The sequence below is a fragment of the Pteropus alecto genome, unplaced genomic scaffold (assembly GCF_000325575.1).
Source record: "Pteropus alecto unplaced genomic scaffold, ASM32557v1 scaffold177, whole genome shotgun sequence".
Taxonomy (NCBI): Eukaryota; Metazoa; Chordata; class Mammalia; order Chiroptera; family Pteropodidae; genus Pteropus; species Pteropus alecto.
In genome coordinates this window covers 4,628,401-4,648,824 of record NW_006442207.1, presented here as the reverse complement: position 1 = coordinate 4,648,824, position 20,424 = coordinate 4,628,401, and the positions used below count along the sequence as shown (strand labels likewise).

At 45.3% G+C, this 20,424-nt stretch overlaps 1 protein-coding gene across 1 annotated transcript in view; it reads right to left on the bottom strand.

Annotated features, from left to right (window-relative positions):
• The window catches only part of NRAP (nebulin related anchoring protein), a 67,172-nt gene that overhangs the window by 7,537 nt on the left and 39,211 nt on the right, over positions 1–20,424 (bottom strand). The window contains 12 exon segments of the mRNA XM_025039112.1: positions 480–578; positions 1,408–1,512; positions 6,279–6,590; positions 7,448–7,555; positions 10,062–10,160; positions 11,338–11,442; positions 12,817–13,014; positions 14,774–14,879; positions 14,881–14,885; positions 15,420–15,527; positions 16,270–16,374; positions 17,982–18,080. Of these exon segments, the coding sequence (XP_024894880.1) occupies positions 480–578; positions 1,408–1,512; positions 6,279–6,590; positions 7,448–7,555; positions 10,062–10,160; positions 11,338–11,442; positions 12,817–13,014; positions 14,774–14,879; positions 14,881–14,885; positions 15,420–15,527; positions 16,270–16,374; positions 17,982–18,080 (1,449 nt within the window).

Below are 20,424 nucleotides of genomic sequence, written 5' to 3'. Positions count from 1 at the left end.
GAGTAAAGCAGAAAGAAGCTTTTAATATAGCTGTTCTTTTTTTTTTTTCTCTAACTGGGTTATGTTAAGCTTAAAATTCCATTACCATCTATCAACAATTAAGATGTATTTGATCTAGTGTCTGGGAAAGGGTTGTCAGTAATATCTGCTATTGTTATTATTATGAATCAAGCCATAATAAGAGGCATTTATTGAGTACTTACTATGTCCCAGATACATGCTAAAAGTCAGCGCTTTTATTCATTTAATCTTCACTTAATTCACTTAATCTTTTGAAATGGTTGTGATCCTTACCCTCCTTTCCAACAAGAGGACAGAGATTAGAAGCGATTAAGTTACTGGCTCAAGACCGCCCAGGTAGTAGACAGAAGGTGCGCACTCACGTCTATCCTAATCGGAGCCCAGGTCCTTAAGCATTGACCACTGAGTAGCTCTACTTGCTACCGTGTGCCTGGGATGAGTGATGAGAAAACACTCACCTCACTGCAGTGCATGTAGCTGTTCTTGGCATGAACAAGGTCCGGAGAGTCAACCACCGAGGTGAACTTGATACTGTCTGGTTTTTTACGGTATTTGGTCTGGAAGAGGAAGACAAAGGTTCCCACAAAACAGTCGAACGCTGTGTATCTTTTTGGATGCAGCTGCACCCCACCTACTTAGTACCGAATATGACAATGACATTATTGGAAAACGAGTCTCTCTTCTTGGTGGGCACGTAACAAGAATACAGAAGAAATCTAAGCTGCCTCTGGGATAAGGAACATTCTATGTTTTTACTCTCCTGAAAAAAAAAAAAAAGCGGGGGGAGGGGAGGGCTGCAAAATACCAGATCTCGTCACAAGGAATTCAGAAGCGGGCAGGATTCAGCATCAGTGTGGCCCTGCCAGGACTCTGTCCAAGCAAGTTCTGTTTTTAAGAAACTGACGAAGACAGCGCCACCCTCGAGAGAATCCCAGGGCGAGAACCCCCCGGCCAACAATACTATGGGAGTTCAGTTAATCAGTTAATGTAAGTATCACTGTGCAACGTTTAACCCATCTGGAATCAGAGAACCCCTGGACACCGGACATTCTAAGTAAATTCAGTAAGTGGGTAGCGAAGACTGAGCCCCACCCCCATGAAAATAATGAGTGTAGATCATAAATGTACATAACGTATCTACTGAGAACCTTCTAAAGCTTCTTTTTCCATCTTTCACTGCCCAATCTAGAACCTGTCTTTCGCTCCTCAGAAAGTGAATTCATTTCAAGAGAAATCTTGTTCCATTTTGGGATTTGGTTAATGACCCCCCAAAAAACACTGGAAGCCAGTGGCCATTGGGGCCCTCTTGGGACCTCCACCCCCGAAGCAGATTCAGAAGGCAATGAGTGCTAGGTTGCATTAGTGGTCGAGCCGGTTTGATGGTACCTCACTGATGAGTTCTCCAGCTTTCCTGGCACTCTCTATCTGCGGGGAACTCAGCGCCGGCCATCCTGTCCCTTTCATGCCCATCAGGTCTGACTTGTAGCGCAACTGCAGGAAGAAAAGCATTGGCTTTTATCAGGAGAGTGTCTAAGCCATTGGGGCATTTGTAATAACATTCCATCACGACATTTCAACATCTCCATTTGGAGTGCATTCTGCGTGTTATTACGTCGAATCGTTTGAATTTGTGCATTCTGCCAGGAATCAAATAATGGAGCATAGGTAAGATACGAGAAGGCCACACCAGTGAACTGGCAGGACCGGAAGCGGAGGGGAATGACCCTGACCCGTGCGAATGACCACTTATAGGAGGAGCTGAGATGTGCCCAAGCCCAAGCACATCCGGGCGGTGAGGTGACTGACCGGCCGCTGAAATCGAAACATTGACACATGCTCAGTTGATAAAAGTGCTCTGAGCTCTGGATCAGACCTGTTCTGACTCAGAGCAAATCACTTTACCGAAATGTGACTCAGTTCCTCTCTGTGATGCCTGCAGGTCACAGCCACAGTGTTCTTATGAAAACACCTGAGGAGCCCTCGGGCAGAAGCCACTGTATACGTTGGATTTTTTTTCCCCTTGTGGTAGTGAGTGAGGGTGGGGAGGACAATTCTAGGGGGACTCTAAAAACTAGAATAAACTTAGATACAACCAGCTAATAAATAGTGTGTAAGCCATTTTAATCTTTCTGTGCCTCAGTTTACCCCCTCCCACTGTCACTCGTGATTTGCTCACATTGCAAAAATGGGCTAAGCCTTATCCATTTTTCTCATTTTAAGGGCTCAGAGGATGAAAAACTACATCCTTCGTAGGAGAAAATCGTAAGCGTTGCTTAAAGACAACGGTCTAATTAGGTGATCTCCCGAAACCTCAGATCTCATCGCCGTTCCTGTCTCTGCCCACCGTTACCTACAATGAGGCAGTCACAGGAACGCTTTCCTACTTCTTTATGGAAATTAGGCATTTTTAAAGGTAGAAAAAGACTCTCCAAGGAAATCTAAAATTTAGACCTAAACGAAGTTGATAGCATTTCTCTAATTTAGATATAAGCTCTGCTGTAACGCCAAATATCACTCCAGAAATCAGCCTTTCGGCCTTTTTAGTTGTCTTTCATTTCAGGATTCACAGCGTTCCTCACAGCTGGCCTCAAAGAGGGCCCGTTTCTGATCTACTGTCTGCTGGTTAATGCCCTGTGCAAATTCAACTCTGCTTTCCAACTGGTGCAGGGAGACATCAGTCGGGTTCAGGAGCAGGTTTCAAAACCCCATGTCAGTAAGATGGCTTTTTAGACCGCGATCTTTCAGTCTACACCGGCAAAGCTTTTGCCTTCCACTCTGATAAAGAACAGAGAAAATTGGATAAATTTCTAAGTTAGAGAGAATAATCCTACAGGGCCTCTTCACAGCCGGGCCTTGCTCCTTTCATAATCGAGATGAAGTGGGGAACGCTCTTTCAACTCGTCTTTTGTTGAGCTGAGCAGTACAATCGCAGGTAAGTCAGAAAGCAAGATACGGGTTCCCCAAAGATCTGACTGCGCCTCAGACTCTCTTATAAATGGATTGTCTATTGATATTTCAGCTCCCAGCCCAGCTTTGACTATTCACACAGACCCTAAAAACAACATGCCTGCCCCAGACTTCACGATAAAAGAGGGGGAGGGAGGAAGGGAGTTGAGAAGGAGCAGCTGCTAGAAGATGGTTTCCAAGAAGGATTCTAAGATGATAAGAGACCTTCTCAAGCTGCCCAGCTGAATCTGGCATCCCCAGGTGGCAGCCTTGCTGACTTCCCTTGTACATATGAAGGCCTGGAAGCCACCTGCAGATTCGCATTTGGGGTTTCCTGGCACCCCCGTTTTGGAGCACTGTGTTACAAATGTACAAGCTGTAGGTCTCAGTCGCTGATTTCTAACAGGAACGATGCAAACAGTTGCACCCAAGAGGTGGCCAGGGGAAGGGTATATTTGTCAGAGAAATAAGGATCATTGTAATCACTACCTTGCATAGGGTGTATGCTGCTTTAGACTCATTAATTCATTCTGTTCACACACTGTCCTGCGAGGGAAGGGTTCTTATTCCCATCCACAGGACGATTTTGGTGTTCAAATGATTGTTCAGATTCTTAGAAGAGCCACTAGGAGCTGTCCTCTGGACATGACACTCTGGTCTTGAAGACAGCCCTCAGGAGCCAGGGCACCTGGGTTCCTAATCCAGCCACCTGGGGGAGCCAAGGAGCCAAGGCCAGAGTCCAGAAATAAGAGCTCGGCTTTGCCTCTTCTTACTGCCTCATTGTATGGTCTTGAGCAAGTCATTTCCCTGCCAGCTTGTGACACTGGGTAAAACTCACTCGAGATTATAGGTGTATCAGTTGCTGCATCTGTAAAAATGGGCATAATACTAGTACCTATCTAGACATTAGAGATAGTTGGTGCAAAATATTTAAACAAATGCCTGGCCCAGAATAAGTGTTCCACATATCGTGGGGTCTACTGTTCACAGCATCTTTGAATCCAGACCCCCAAATGAATAAGCTTGAAGTTTATATAACAATGCATGAAACATAAAATGGAACTTTAAAAATAAGCAATAACTTCCCCAAATTTTAATGCATATCCGTTTTGTAAAATGGTAGCCTAACATTGCCAACTACCATTTCTTGGGAAGGAGTCTTCTTTTTAGACTGTTTTTCCTACCCTTTTCTTTTAATGTTAAAATTATCTTTCTTTTCAGAAGTAACAGAGCTATAAATGGTATCTTGGGGTAGTGTTTAGTTTTTGTTTTTGTTTTTGTTTTTTCTTTTTCCTTACTTGGTAAAATAAAAACCTGACATTATGTTGATGCCACCATTTTACAAACAGTGACCAATGAAGCCTGAAATCGGAAATTACCAATCAAATTGAAACTCTGTCCTTTTCGCATGGAGAGATGGAGGCTTAGAAAGTACAGATACTGCTGAAGGACACACAGCCAGGAAGTGGCAAAGCTGGGCTTCTAAAGCACATCTTCGGGCTCCCAGCTGGGGTCCTCTCACCTCTCCCAAGTGGCCTCTGTATCTTCATCAGAGGCCTGTCCGGTCTCAGAAGGATGCTCTCCTCCGCAGAGCAAGCCACTGACAAGAGCTCCCGAGCCATCCTACAAGCTATTCCTGGGGGCTGCAGGATGGCCTTCTCTCTAGTGGAAGGTCTTTCTAAGATGAAGTTAGATTGTGCTTCAGTAACCACGTCCCCTGTGTGAGGCCCAATGAACTCACCCTGCTCCATGCTGGACTTGATATTGATTAATGCAATACTGCTGTTCCAGAAAATTGTAACAATAATTAGGTGACAATTAAATTCATTCAATCATTCTGTCATACTTAATCATCGATCATGTGTTTATAAACTCTGCCTCTGCCTTAACTAAAGCAAGAGCAATCACAGCTTGAGGGAGACCAGACCAGAAGGCTTGGTGTAGAGACCATAAGCAAAATAGCCAACATTTACTGGCATGTTTCTATGGACCAGGCGCTGAGTGCTTCATAGAGACCAGTTAACAACTGAGATTCTCAATCGGGCACAATTTTTGTCCCCCAGGTACATTTGGCAATATTTTAAGACATTTTTGATTGTCGCTCTGGGGTAGAAGAAGTGCGATTGGTATCTCGTGGGTAGAGGCCAGGAAGCTGCTAGATGTAAGAAAGGCCCCAGGACAAGGAATTATCCAGCCCCAAAGGTCAACAGTGCCAGAGCTGAGAAATCCTGATATGGATGATGAGGGTCAATGTGACCACCCTCCCATGGGTTATGTTCTAGAACGAGAGCACCTTCCTCGGGGCACGCCATGGGGCCCAGACGGGTGATGCGTGCGAAGCCAGTAAGAGCTGACCACAGCCATGTGATCTTCACCATGTCCCAGCGGAGCAAAACAAGCCTTGGCGGGGACATGGGACTGACTTCTGAAGACGCTGACTCCAGAGCCTTCCACGGTGACATGGGCCAGGCTGGCGCTACCCACCGCCCTGTTTGGAAGCATGGATTGCCTGCACTGAGCTCCCTGAGGAAGAGCAGCCTGGTTAAAAGTGTGGTTTCTGGAGCCAGTGTTGCCCCAGCACCTCTAACAAGGCCTCATCTTCAAAACAGGAGTAATGACTGTCCCCACTTCGCAGAGCTGTAGTGAGGGTGACAGCGATGGCAAGCAGCCAGTACGGATCCGCTACGGTTAAAATCACTCTACCGTCATCACCATCACCCCTACCATCCTCGGTCGAGCCCCTCTTCTCTCTCGGGCCCCATCCCCTGCAACATCCTCCTCGCTCACCCATGTGCTTCCCTCTGGCCCTAAATACGCGGAAGCTGCCTCTGCTCTGGGCCTTGGCCTTCGAATGTGCTACTCTGCTTGCTGGAGTGCTCTATTCCCTTCCAGCATCTCCTTCGGTCTTCGCGCGGATGTCTCCTTTTCCATGGGAACTACCCTGACCACCCCTTTTAAATTGCACGTGTACAGGTAGACACACACATTCGCACCCTCCTACCCCACTGCCCTGCTTTGTTTGTTTCTGTAGCAGGTACCACCCTCCGACACACTAAATATTTTACTTATTATGTTTTATCTCCCTCTCCTATAATGGAAGCTCCACGAGCACAGTTTTCTGGCTCTTTTGTTGACCGCTGTATCCTCAGCACCTAGACTAAGGCATGGTACCTGGTGGGTGCTCAATAAACTCCTGCCAAATGATCAATTGAATAAGTCCAACCTAGATGACATAGATGGAGCAAGTCATCCAGGCGTGGCGGGAGGAGGAAGGTCGGGGGCAGGTGTGTGATCCACAAGGCTCCACCTACCTCGCTCTGCAGGGCGTGAGCTTTCTTGGCCCAGGCCATTTTCAGGTCCTCAGGTAGCGCCGTGAACTCGTGGCACTGCGTCCTGTAGTCATGGTCACTGGCCAGGGCCTGGGCCTTCCTGGCGTGGACCAGGTGCACCATGTCCAAGGGCAGGTGGCACTGGGCTTGGCTGTCCACCGCCTCCCTCCTGTACTGATGCTCGCTCTGCAGCTGGCCCATCCGCCGGCAGTGCCGGAGCCGGGGGTCATCGTCCACGCCCCGGACCCCAATCAGCCTCCCTCGCTCCTTCACAAAGTCGTGTCTGTAGAGAAACTGAAAGGGGAGGATCAGCCGGTCAGTAGCCGACATCAGTCTTGCTAAATCCTATTTGTGCATTTCCATCGTAGACCCTAGAAAAATCACCTGTTCTTACACTAGGAGGTAATGATTATAATAAAAAACATAGTGAGGTTGGCATACTTCCTCCCTGAGGGATGAACAATTAAAACATCCCCCATTCCTCTTTTCTAATTATAACCAGATCCTCAGAACCAAAATAAGGGCCCTACTCCCCTTACATGTCCGGTGGCCAAAAGGAATTTATCAAAAACGCGTAAAAGAGAAACGTGGGCTTTATCTATTCGTGCGTGGCAAAACATTCAGCCCAAAAGACAGGATCCATTTATTTGAAGTCCACATTTTCTGTGATTTGTTTGTGGGAAAGAGAAAGTCACCTTCACGTCCCAAAGCTATGGACACTATCGACAGAGTGGCTGAAACACAGCTGGCAAATCTTAACGCCAACATGCGAAACTACAGAGAGCCAGGAGGGGGATGTGTTAGGGCTGTATTATAATTTCTACTGTGAGGCCTCTTTCTAATTCTGGGTGGAGTTAGAAAACAGGCTGTTCACACGTTACAGGGGGTGGTTGCCTAGACATCGTAATTAGACAGAAATAGTAATCTCCTTCCTGCCGGAGACCTTTGCCTGAATTTAGCTTCTCATTAACAAAAGCTTTCTTTCTCTCCCTCCATCAAAGAATCTCATTCATAACTAATATATTCTGCAGGTGACATCCTGTCTCACATGGTGATAGATTTGCTTTAATTCGGAAAATCAGCCGTAGACATCGTTTTACATGAAGTTAACAGAAATTAGGCAAGATGGAAGGTCATATCATTCAACTCACATCACTGGCTATATCTCCAGAGACCCGAGCAGCCTGGAAGGGGAGAGCGTCTATTGTCAGCTTGTAGCCTTGAGCACGGAGATTACGCCCAGACTCCTTGTATTTTGCCTACAGTAGGAACACATGTAGACCTTCTTTTAAAAAAAAAATACATGAATCAACGAACAAAGGCTACTCCTTTCACTTGTACTACAATGTTCTGGAATCAATTTCTGACAAGCAAAAGCTTTTTATTTTGTGAAGAAAATCTCATTAGCACACACGCCGTACTGGGCTCTGACACGTATCTACGCAACACATTTGTGAAAAGGTATATTTAATGTGAGCATCTAAATGACACATTTTTTTTTTTTTTAAGTTTCTGTGAATGCCAGAAGGGTCACTGTTAGATCACATCATAGACACAGACACACGTGGCTTTGGAGCATGCTTGAACTTCAGCAACAAGAAAGGCTTACATCACTCAAATTGGCCGCATTTGTTTTCGCTCGGACAAACTCAGGCAGACCCAGAGTCATTGTGTACTGGTGCTTTGCATCCTCCCCGGCTGCTTTGTAGAGGCGCTGGGACAAAGGAAAAATGGAAGGAAGGAAGGAAGGAAGGAAGGAAGGAAGGGAGAGAGGGAAGAAGGGAGGGAAAAGGAAACCCTGCTCCTCCATGACTGGTGAACATTTAATGTTTTTCAAAGCCATTTAGCTTTTGAAGGGAGGGAGGGAAAGAAAAGAAGATAAGAGTTGTGCATTTCTGCAGAGCTAGAGGCCCCTCATTTGCCACTGGGGAACACGTCTGTAAAAGGCCATTTGTTGTGTCACGGGCATACCATGGAGAAGATATTTCTTTCAATGAAGACAGTCTTTCATGAGTCAAATCGAGCAATATAAAAAGAATATGTAAGAAATTGCAAGTGGCTTTTGATAGGGTTCAGGACATGTTTCTCTGAAACGTGGCACCTTGGCATATTGAATATTTTAAGCTGAAGGAACGTGAGATGTGCAGGTACCTGCTAGAAGGATTCTCTCTGACCTTCTCCCCTGAAGCAAGTCATGAGACCCTCCAGTGAGGGGTGCCCTCCCTGCACCCAAGGAGAAGAGCATCTTTACCTCTGAAGATGGAGGGATGCAGAGAGGAATCTGAGTGAGCAGACCTTGCTAAGTGTCCCCCAGGTGCCTACACTTAGCTTATACTCTTCTGTCCTATCACATTTTTCCACAACTCTGCATTCTTCATCAAAACTAGTATAAACACATTCAGGTTTCACCGTTTCTTTGGGTCTTCATTTCCTTATGAAGATTCCCAAATCACGTAAAGCTTATATTAAATATACTTTTTACTTGTTATATTTTTTCTTCTTGTTAATCTGTCTTTTCTTACATAGCCCCAGCCCCAGAACCTAAGATGGGTAAAGAAAAAGATATTTTTTCTTCCCCTACACTTTGCTCAATCATAGAATGAAGAAAGAAAAACATGCTCTTAAGGTTCCCTGCATTGCAGACCTGGGGAATTTAGGAGAAACTCTGCGATGCGTAAGGGAGGTTCGCAGACCATGGTCTGCATTCTTCACTAAAGTCCTGGATGCTTCTGTGGGTGAAATGACATCCATGCTGCCCCAGGTGGCCACATTCGATATAAAAATGTCTGCTCTCATGATTAAAAATAGGTCTGTGGTTGTTGAGTCCTCCAAGCCCAAAGGCCATCATAAGAGGCATTGTTACTCCACAGTACCCAGCTCACAAAGCAGGCAGACAAGGTTAAGTAGGAATTTTAAATTGGTAACAGCACTATACAAGCCCGTCAGACGTTCTTACCCCAAGCTGTCATTTCTTCCTTTTTGACTTGAGGTGAGAGTGGGAACTAATAATATAAATAGCGAAAACTCAACTGATTTCTAAAAGTTAGAGTCAGAAGGAGAATCTTAAAAAGTAAAGATGATGTAAAATTTAATTCTCTGCCAAGTTCACTTTCTATTTCCAACTTGTAGAAGAGCCACTAAGAGGAATTAGGACCGGAACGATGGTGTTACATAATGAGATTCCTTCCCCTGTATCCCCCTCCCCATTAGAGATATTAAAGTGTGACGGGTAAACAGTGAATGAGAAGAAGATGAGGGAGAAATTTGAAAAGCCTGACAAACACCATACCGGAGAACTGTCCTTGACTAACCACAAATTCTCCTTACAATAATCATCAGAATGACGATGTGAAAGTGCTTAGCCAATATCTGCCTCGATGGACAGACCGGAACTTCTCAAACTTTAATGCGCAAAGGAAGCAGGTGAGGACCTTGTTAAAGGGCCAGGTGGATTCAGCGGGTCTGGGGTGGGGCCTGAGGCTCAGCCCTTCTAACGAGCTCCCAGGACACGCTGATGCTGCTGGTCTGTGACTGCCCTTGGGTAGCAAGACTACATAGAGACTTAATCAGATTTCCAGCTGGGCCTTCTTTCCTGCTGGAAAACATTTAGGCTCTGTGTAATGGCGTTTCTTTTCTTCTAAACCTCCATACAAACACCCATGCTTTCTACCACTACCCGACTCCGACCCACAAATATTCACACATATTCTTCATAATCTAGCAGTTTTGTAAAAGTCCATTCCCAAGCCATCAGGAGACGTTTACCTCATTCGTGAGCTGGTTGCTGAGTTTCGCATGAAGGAGGCTGGGAGTGTCTGTCACAGCTGTGTACTTGAACGACTGTGGATGCTGACGATATTTACTCTGAATTCACACATGCAAAGGAATAAGGAGATTCGGTAAGGTATAAAACCAGAACTCACTGGGATGAAGAAGCAGAAAGGACAGGATGGACTAACTCAGATACTTGACAACAGGAAAGGGAGATCTAGTCCTTCACCATGAATGTGAACATGACAGTTGAAATTCAAGTTTTGCTCTCCACCTTTACTTGCTAGAAATCCAGGGTTCCTCAGCTTAGGGAGTGTACTAAAAATAACTGCAGCTTAAAATATACACAAGCTTGCATCCACTCTGGGAGACCAGGATTCAGTAACTTGTTGGAGGACCCAGGCCTCTGTATTTTTTTTCTAAGCTTTCTCAGGGGATTCTGATACACCACAAGGTTTAGAACCATTTGCTTTAGAGATTTCACTGGAAAAGCAAAGCACGAATTATATCTAAATTTCCACAGTGAAGATAGTTCCGCTTGCCCAGAGTTCCTAGTCAATGTGCAAGCAAACCATAGCTCATCTGATGCCCCCAGCCTGGCCACTAACCACATTTACTTCCAGTGCCCACCTGTCCTTGCATCTACCATGAATGGCAGTCCCAAAGTTCTCTAAGAGGTGAGCAAGTTTCCTCAGGATTCAAAGAGCTTAGAATTCTAGACTTCTGTATTTTTACCAAGAAATTATAACTAAGCTTATAGTAACTATTTCATATACAGCCACCAGAGAAGCACAATGCTTAAATTAGTGCTAATCCTCACAAAAACTAAACAAAGGAGGTATGAGTGTCCCCATTTGACTGATTCAAAAGGTGAGGCTCAGAGAGGGCAGGTGACTGGCTTGAGGTCACACAGCAAATGAGTGCTGGCCTGGAATTTTAATTTCCATCTGTTGGTCTCCAATGCTTGCCCACTTCACATTGTAATACAGGGCCAGTCTCCAAAGGGACACGAGGAAAGTACATCTTATGAGTCAGTGAATAATCTTTATATGTTAATAGAGGAACCGACTCCATATCTGCAAAATTGTCTTAAATGACACTCGGTCTGAATGAAGAATCCAGGAAGAGAGGCCGGGAGAGAAGTTCCACAGTGAGTCCCCAGTGCAAAGGGTGTAACATGTAACTCATTTTCGCGGTCAGGAACAAACCAATTGTTCCTCTGCTATGGAAACATACTTGACGCTCCTCACCCGCTCCGGTCCCCAGTTACCTCACTGATGAGTTCAGACGCTCTCTTTCGCCCTTCAATCTCTAACGTGCCTGGAATGACACAGGCGACACCCCGCATAAAGTTCAGGTCCGACCGGTACACATTCTACAAGGAACAACACAAGGGACCAGAAAAGCCAAATTCTCAGAACTGGGATGCACAGAGAAACCAGAGGACCCACTACAGGATGGCGTCATAACTAGAACTCGGGGCCAAGCCAGTCTCTGCAGGTAGCTCATATTCAGCAGATGCACAAATGCTTCTTAGTAAATGCTCATTAGGAAAACAAAAATGTAGGTCAGAAGAAAATAACGCTGCTGTCACTTGTCTCAGTGGCTGTTAGAGGAACGGTAGGCTGATTTTTATTTTAATATGGGCAATCAAAAATAAACGCTAGAGAGGATTGTGGTTAGAAAATCAGTTGTCTTGGGGCAAGTGTGGCAATGGTTTAATAGGTCTGCTACAACAAAACCCAGCAGCAGAGGGTGGCATTAATTAATCATGGGTTAAGAAAGAACTAATAAACGAATCCAGGATTATCTGGCAAAGGCCTGTCTGAGTCTGTGTGAGTGGGGGCAAGTGTGGGTACCTGAGTGATTTGGCTGACAGTTTAAAGGGTCCCCGGATTCACTTCCCTTCAGCCACCGAGGCACCCCCGGGTGTGCTGCCTTCTAATCGCTATCACAACAAGAGGTGCTCAAGTGACAACAGGCCCCTAAGCTGAGCGTGGCAGCTCCCCATACCTACCGCTGCTCTCAGGTTCCTGACAGTTTATGTCATTCAGTAAATGCTGTACACAGACACAAAATTTGAGCAGATGACAGATACCTAGATCTGAGCGCTGCTCAGCTCGCAGGCACTGCCAAACCAGGGAGCAGGTTTGGTGCACAGTTTTCTTTTCTGACACAGGCCCATTACTTGCAAATCTCACAGCGTGAAAACCCAGCAAGCTGGGAAGTAAAGTGAGTACCAGACAGGATGCTGCTGCTGCCGGTTGGGACGAGACATCCTGTATCTCTTTAGGAGTAGGGAACTCCTTGATGCTCCTGACCCTCCTGGGCCTGCCATCCCCAGGAAACAGGTGGGGTAAGCCCAGAAGGCACCCCTTTCTCATTTATTGTGTGATCTTGGGCAAGCTACTTAACTTCTTTGAGTCTCACTATAATTCCTCTGTAAAATGGGGACAGAGACTATTGATATAGGGTAGTTTTGTGGTTTAAATGAGATAATGCATAAAAACAATGCTTAGAGTTCAGCAGAAATACTCAATTAATGGTTGTTGTGTTTAGATCTGTGCAATTGTGCTTATTAAGAGGTAGGCAGAAACACCAGGCCGGAGTGCTATTTCAAAAGGAACCCCAAGTTTAGGATTCCTCATCTCTGGAGCTTCCTGCAGAGCCAGTTGGAGTTGGCAGGTCACAGCCTCAGGGTCAAACGGGACAGGAATGAGCCCCCGAGAGAGAGGTCAGGTCTCCTCACCTCACTCTGCAACTTGTGAGCTTTCTTGGCACAGCTGAGCCTCAGGTCTTCCTCCAAAGATGTGTACTGGGGGAGCGGGTGTCTGTAGTCCTGGTCGCTGGCCAGGCTCTGAGCCTTCCTGGCATGCACCAGGGTTATCATGTCCAACGGCAGATGGAACTGCGCCTTTGAGTGTTCGAAGCCTTTCTTGTAATTCACCTAGAGGGGCAGACGAATCAACAGCGGTGATTTCAAAGCCACTATTTGCATCAGGACCATCAGGGAGAGTAACTGCAATGCCACTGTCCTGGGTAAGCCCAGGAGATATTCTTGGCAGGGGCAGGGCTCCTTTCCTGTGAGGACTGGCTTAGTAAGCAGGAATCGTCTTCACGTCCGCTCACCGGCCCCAGCTCCTGAAGGTTGTCGATTGGAATGACAAAAGCCCATGGTTCCCCCAGTTGGGGAAAATACAGAGAAGTTCAAGGGACAGTAAAAACGTCAATCGTTTCCTTGCTCCCGACTTCAGCTCATTCCATTTTCCAGAGGTAAGAAGATGCAGGCCCTGCCACCACAGTTTCTTCCTTTCACCTTCTCAGGTTCAGATTTTAGACACCAGAGAGTTTCCTCTCAAGCTAGCTTACAAAGTATCAGATAACCCGCCCCCCCCTCCCCCGCTAGGAAATCTGGGAGTCAGGAGCAGTGGATGGATGCTTGAAAAGTCAGTTCTGAGGGATGGGTATTCCCAAGAGCCCAACATCATCATGAGAGAGAAGGGAGAGGCTCATTTCCAGACCATGAGCTCCACTACGGTCCTTGGAGGAGCTGTGTACAGGTGCGTGAAGCTCACTCAGTGCTTCTTGGGAGTCAGATGCGTAATTGCCAGCTCTTTCTTCTCCATCCACCCGTGGCATTCTGAAGCTCCAGCCACGGCTGCCTAACCTCCCGCTCCCACCTCTGCTAATCCTCCTCTCAGCCCTGAATAATTCATGTCCAACCCTATACTCTAAGGTTGGCATTCCAGAGCAGAAAAGAAAAAAAATAATGTGAGAAGTGGGGACACTGAGGCAGAGAACATGTGAAGCTGTGGAAAGAGAGCAATGTGGAGTTGATTCTATGTCCTGGCCCTGCCCACTTCTAGCTGATCTTAGACGATGGACTGAGTTTTTATCAGTAGACTCAGGATGAATAACAAGATGAAGTTCCTAGAGATTGTTTGGTGGTTAATGAGCTATTGCATGTAAAAGTGTTTGGTCCTCTAGAATAGCAGTCCCCACCCGTTTTGGAACCAGGGACTGGTGCTCCCATGAGAATCTAATGCCTGATGATCTGAGATGGAGCTGAGGTGGTGATGTTAGAGCTCGGGAGCGGCTGCAAACACAGATGAAGCTTCACTCGCTCACCTGCTGCTCACCTCCTGTTATGCATGTGCCAGCATCCAGAGGGGCAAAATAAGGGTTGCAAACTCAGATGCCTCTGGGAGCCAGACAGGCGGCATAAATGAGTGAAGGAGGAAGTGGGGGCTGCATAACCAAGAGAACACGGATCCCTTTTAAATGGAGCTCTCAGTAATCAACTTCAACTGCAGCCAGGAGGAATCTATGTCTGGCTTCTGGCCAGAAGTCTACAACTTTTATATGAAACTTTCCATTTTTAAGGTTTGCAATGAAATTACTTTGCAGACCAAACAGAACAACTCCGTAGTCTAAATCTAGCCCACAAGCTCCCCGTTTGTGGCCCCTGGTCAAAATCATAGAATGCCCAGCCCGGAAGGGAGCTAAGGGGTCAGCTAACCCAACTTCTCACTTGACCAAGGAAGAAGCTAAAACCCAGAGGGACCAATGGACCTGATCATGCCACAGAGCTGGTTAGGACAGAGCCAGTACCCACAACCAGAAGGACAAACGGCATTAGTTGGCTGTGCACTGTTGGGGGCGGGGTGGGGGGGGCGTGCAGCTCTGTTGCATTTTCTCCCACTTACTTCACTCTGCAGCGAGCTCGCGTACACTGAATGTGCAAGGCTGATATCATCTTCCAAGCTCCGGGAGCCAAGCATCTGCCCTTTCATTTTCTCAAATGCCTCTTTGTTTGTACTAAATTTTTTTTTGAGAGAGTAACAGCTCAGGGACAAGGGACACGGAATGGAAGAGGTGGGTATTGGACGAAAATGTTTTGTTCTTTTGACAGTAACTGGGTGAGTTAAAAGAAACGCGTGGGAGTCGTCAGAAGGCCTATTCTTTCATATGCAAGACTCCCAATGACTAAAGGGCTGGGATATGAAATGGCAGACGAGTTAGCACTTGGGCCGCCCACGCTGGAAGAAGGTGGGTGCATTGTTAACAGTCTCTTCACGTGGACTTGCTTTAGGAAAACGCTTGGCGGAGGGTGCATTTCATCTGCCCAGGGTCCATATTTACCATCCAGCATCTGGCTTTATACTCCAGCAAGGGAATTTTTTGTTGTAGGGTATGTTCTTTCTCACTGGTCGTTATCTGATAGCCCTGACACAGTCAGTTGGGAGAGGAGAGGATATTATCCACAGGCAAAAGAAAGCAGGAGTTAGGGGCAAAGGGAATAAAAATTGGTTAGGATTAAATATTATCACAGTAATGGAGGTGGATGCTCACATCACTTATGATTTCACCAGAAGCCTTTGCTGCCCGGAATGGAATGGCATCCAATCTCAGTTTATAACCACCGTCTCGAAGTTTGCTCCAGGATTCCTTATAACGTGTCTGTTGGGAAGATATGCACAAATGAAGACTGTCACGTGACCTGGTGGTTTACCAAACTCCCGTTACCAACGTGGGAATTGAATTTGTTGTGGGTTTTTTTTTCCCCAGTTGGGAGTCAGAGATCCCTGGGGCTTAGTAAAAATCAGCAAAGAGGTGGATCCTGCCTTGTGCCCACCGTTGGAGGGGACAGCCATGGGTGGGGGAAGGAGGGTTAAAAAGTAAGAGTTTTAAAGACAGATAGACCCAGATTTCTCTGAGTAGCAAGTTGATTGGAAGAAAAAGGCATGAGCTGTATGTGTGTGGCTCTTTATGTAGGATGAAGAGAACTCAGCTATCTCTGTCAAAGAACAGGAAGTGGGGGTGCTGATAGGGACGATGAAGTGGAGGGGTTAAATCCTCCAAGTCTCTCCTTGGCACACCCCCGGATATACTCACCTATATTCTGACGCTCCCAAATTCCAGCCCCTCAATATAAATGCCCTTCGTATTAAGGCAGTTTTCCTAGTCTCATTCTTGTAAATGAGCTTGACTTTTCTCCAGGACCAACTACCACCTATATAATTTGCAGGGCCCAATACAAATGAGAACATGGGGCCCCTTGTTCAAAAATATCGCATATTCAAAATGGTGACAGCAGAACATCAAACCAAGCACAAGGCCCTTCTGAGCACAAGATGCTGTGCAACTGCACAGGTCCCCTGATCTCCCATAATTAAAACCATTGCCTTCCCATCAAACTCACCTCACTGATATTCATGGCATTCAGCTTGGCCAGCAGGACTTCCGGGAGGTCAGCTGTTTGTGTGTAATGGTGCTTTATATTTTCTCCTTGTTCCTTGTATAATCTCTGTGGGTAGAGAGAGGTTTTACATTAAATCCAGAAGCCTTCTTCATGCAGCCATCAGCCAAATTAAACTCCAGGAGACAAGGGTATTGCAGCTGCCACCTCCCCATAGAGACAGGATCATGGGCACCCTGCCTCCACCTAGATCTCACAGCTAGCGGGGTGACATGCGTTTCATTCTCTCCCAAGTGCTACTTCCCACCTCAGAACACGACAGGCTGAAACTTTCAGTTAACGCTCTACTTGTAGCACATTGCTGATGGTTGTCAAACGAGAAATGAGATCTCGTTAACATCTGGTAATTTTGTTATTAACTATAAGCTATGAGAGGGCATCAAAATTCAGGAGGTATGAGAGAGAGTGGCTCTTCCATAGGTCAGGTTTTCCCTGGACTTATTTCAATCCTTATGTCCTCTCCCATCTCAAGGATTTTTATGCTAATAAATGTCTCCTGGGTAGGTCTGGGGTGCTATTCTCCCAGAACTCTGATTTGGGCTTACGATATTCTAGTACTTAGCAATGACACATGGAGTTGGCAGCAGCCACCAAAGAAAGTTTCTAAACTGGGCTTTTTTCCATCCCAAATCTTATTAGATGTGTCCGAGTTTCTACGTATCACAGCAGTGCCCCCTAGAGTTGGTTAGGGTAAGGAAGAAGCAGGTATTGTTTTTCTTCATACAAAAGTTCTTGTTTCTCTGAATTCAATTTGATTCCGATGGGCTGACTATCAAGAAATGATAAATTCCTAAACCCTCAAGTTTGTAAATCATCCCCAAATATATCTCATCTGACAGGCACTCAGGCCATTTCAGAATGCCTGTCGAATAAGGCACAACCAGCATAATTGCTCAAATGGGAAACAAAGGAAAGAATTTTGAAATCCCTCCCTCCAAGATTTGTAAATTTTCATCGTGGCAAGTTGAATGGTTTGGAGATTTAAAGGGCATTTCTGCCCTGCACAGAGGGCTGTGGACCTCTCTCAGTAAAATCAGCCAAACAGAGCTAATTCACATCCAAAAGTGAATTTTTATAGGACTCCATCATTCAAATTAGTCTCCAAAGAACCCTGGGCTGAGAGGACAAAAGGCCAGATCTTGGTTTCACATTAAAAACAGAATATGGGCGATGGCTTGAAAATTTAGTCTAATGTACATACATCAGATCTAAATCATTTTCAAAGTCTTGGGGAAATTCAGAGAAGAAGAATTCCTGCCCTAAACTCCCAAGGAGCTCTGAGCATTGCTTCGGTGTTTCAATTACCAAGAATTTCACCCAAAAATTCCAGGTCTGAAAAACGATACTTTAAAACAAAAGGAGAGAAGAAAAGGCCCCGTCAGAGAGAGACAAATCTTCCAGACATGCAAACAGGAAGGAATGAGAGCATCAGGGCCATGGGGTGGCAGAGCCCCATTTGGCATCCTAAGAGTGGTAACACGCCATTTGCATCCTAATGAGGAAGCACCCCACTAAGGTGCACCTCCACAAAGGACAAGCAGTTCCTTCATCCTTAGAACAACAGAAGGAGCAAGCCAAGAACCCCTCGGCTTCAATCGCAATGTCGAAAGAAGAGCCCACTCTTGGAGTTGTAATGTATATACATTATCGCTTACATCCACTGCTTGGGTATAACTAATTCTGGCCTGGACCATCTCCGGAGTGTCTTTAATACTGGTAAACTTCAAAGCATCTGGATGCTGACGGTACTTCTTCTGTTGAGCAGAAAAAGATCAAAGCTGTGAATTTTGTGCTGCTCTTTCATGCCATTTGAAAGAGAAAATCGTAGGTTGCTTGAGATTAGAGTGAATTTGTGAACATAATTATTATTCGGCTTCCTCCATCTTTATATCCTAGGTGCCTTCCGGTTAATATTTGTTTCGATTTAAGAATAACCTCATGTCAATTAACATTAAAGTATTTCTACCTGGTACAAAGAAAACATCTCAAAATTAGATTATACCAGTGAAATACTGTGGGATACGCACTTTAGGAAAGGGTTTTTTGTTTTTTATATAGGCTTCAAATACTGTCTCACAGTTGTTTACGTATCTTAGTTCACATCTCCCAAGGAAGAAAGAACATTCATAGCTACATTTATCAATCGAAGCTTTCTATTTTCTTTTCAGTAAAGGACTTGACAGAAATTATCACAGTCAAAACTCTCATGCTTAACAATCAGTGATCGTATACTGTCCAATCACTTTAGAACCTGGCTCACTTAATATCCACTATAATTCTTTAAAATGTTACGATAACAAGAAAAAGGTTGATATTATTGAAAGGAGTCATCATACAACTTAAAAGACACTTATTAAAACAAAAACAAATACCAAAAACTTCAAATGCTGGCAAAGACCTAGAAACCTAATTTTGATTCTAAAAATTATGCGTAAATTTCTGTTTTTTTTTTTTTTTTAATCAAACTATATTTCCAGAGGACTACCTTAATGGAATTCTTCAGCATATCTTTTCTCAAATCAGACAATTATTTATAAACACTTCCTAATTTATAGGGTTGGATTTTTGCATACTGGGTTGTCTCAAGAAAACACAGCTCAATATCCAGCCAGATGGAGCCTATCATCTATTCTTGTAAATAAAGTTTTATTGGAACACAGCCATGCTCATTCATTTATGTACTGTGTATGTCTACTTTCATGCTACGACGGCAGAGTTGAATAGTTGTGACAGAAACCTGGCGGCCCACAGAACCAAAAATATTTACTATCTGACCCTTAACAAAAAAAGTTTACTGTCTCCTGCTTTAAACGATAGATTGTGTGTGTGTGTGTGTGTGCGTGTGTGTGTGTGTGTGTGCGCGCGCGCGCCTTTGTGGTCTTTCAACAGCGCCTAGCATTCCGTCTCAAAATTAAAAGGTCAACCCAACTTGACAAGAAACTAGAAGCATGGCAAACTGATACAAGACCGAAGTACTCAGGGAAATACACAGCTCCCAGGGGCTTCCGAGCCTTGAATGTTGACTAGCACTGCTAAAAATTAAGCCAATCACGGTGAACTCTGTTTTGAAATCATCTCTGTGTTGTGACGGGTAACTAGAATGCTCTCCTATGGGAAAATATCAATGCAAAGCAGGTGTGTTCGAAAAACTAAAATAGGTGTCTTTCTTTTTCAACTATACATCCAGTCTCCTCCTGGGGCCAAAACAAGGTCCCAGGTGGCTGGACACCAAGGCCGAAGCCTTCTGGGCTATGGCATTATGGTCTGCTCCCCACGCAGAAAAGCCCAGAAGGACCAGGCTACTCTGAAGTCAACTAAACAAATGCTCACTTGCCTTTGGGCAAGTCCCTTTGCAAACAGACGTGAACAGAGGTGGATTTGGGTGGCTGGAGGGTGTGAAGCCTCTCTGAGCGTGAGCCTAGGACAGCTCCCTGGTGTGTCTAGGCCAGTGGCTCTCCATCTTTCAGTAATGTTTGGAATTATTTTTGGCTGTCACATTGGACAGAGGATGCTACTGGCATCTAGTGGGTAAAGGCTAGGAATGCTGCCAAACACCCTACAAGGCCTGGGACAATCCCCACTACAGAAATTATCAAAATTCAATAGTGCCGAGATTGAGAAACCCTGATCTGCTCAATGAGATTGTCCTAAATTGTGAGGAAATGGCTCTTTTTATAATGCCATAGGGTCCAGTTAGGATGGCTACAAATAGATATGGGTGAGATTTAAATAGAAGTGAGACCCCCCACACACCCACCCCAAGAGAGGACCATGTTCCGTGTTTCATACCACGTGAATATTCAAAAACTGTTTACACTGTGGCAGAAAGAAAGAAAGAGGGAGAAAATGTGCATGAAGTCACAAAAGGGCTTTCTGGGAGCAATAAATGTGTCTTTTCATCATCCCTCCTGTGTTGCTTCATTAAAAAGCTAAGTTAGTGGGTAGCAATTGAGCTCCCGTTTGATTGCCATTATTATTCATAATATCATTTGTCACCCACTTTGTTTTTGCCGGGGCTCTATGGGCTCCCACTGGTGTGTGTTTGGTATGTGGTTTCTCTCTAATTACCAGCCCTAGTGTGGGTTTCGAGGCCTTTCA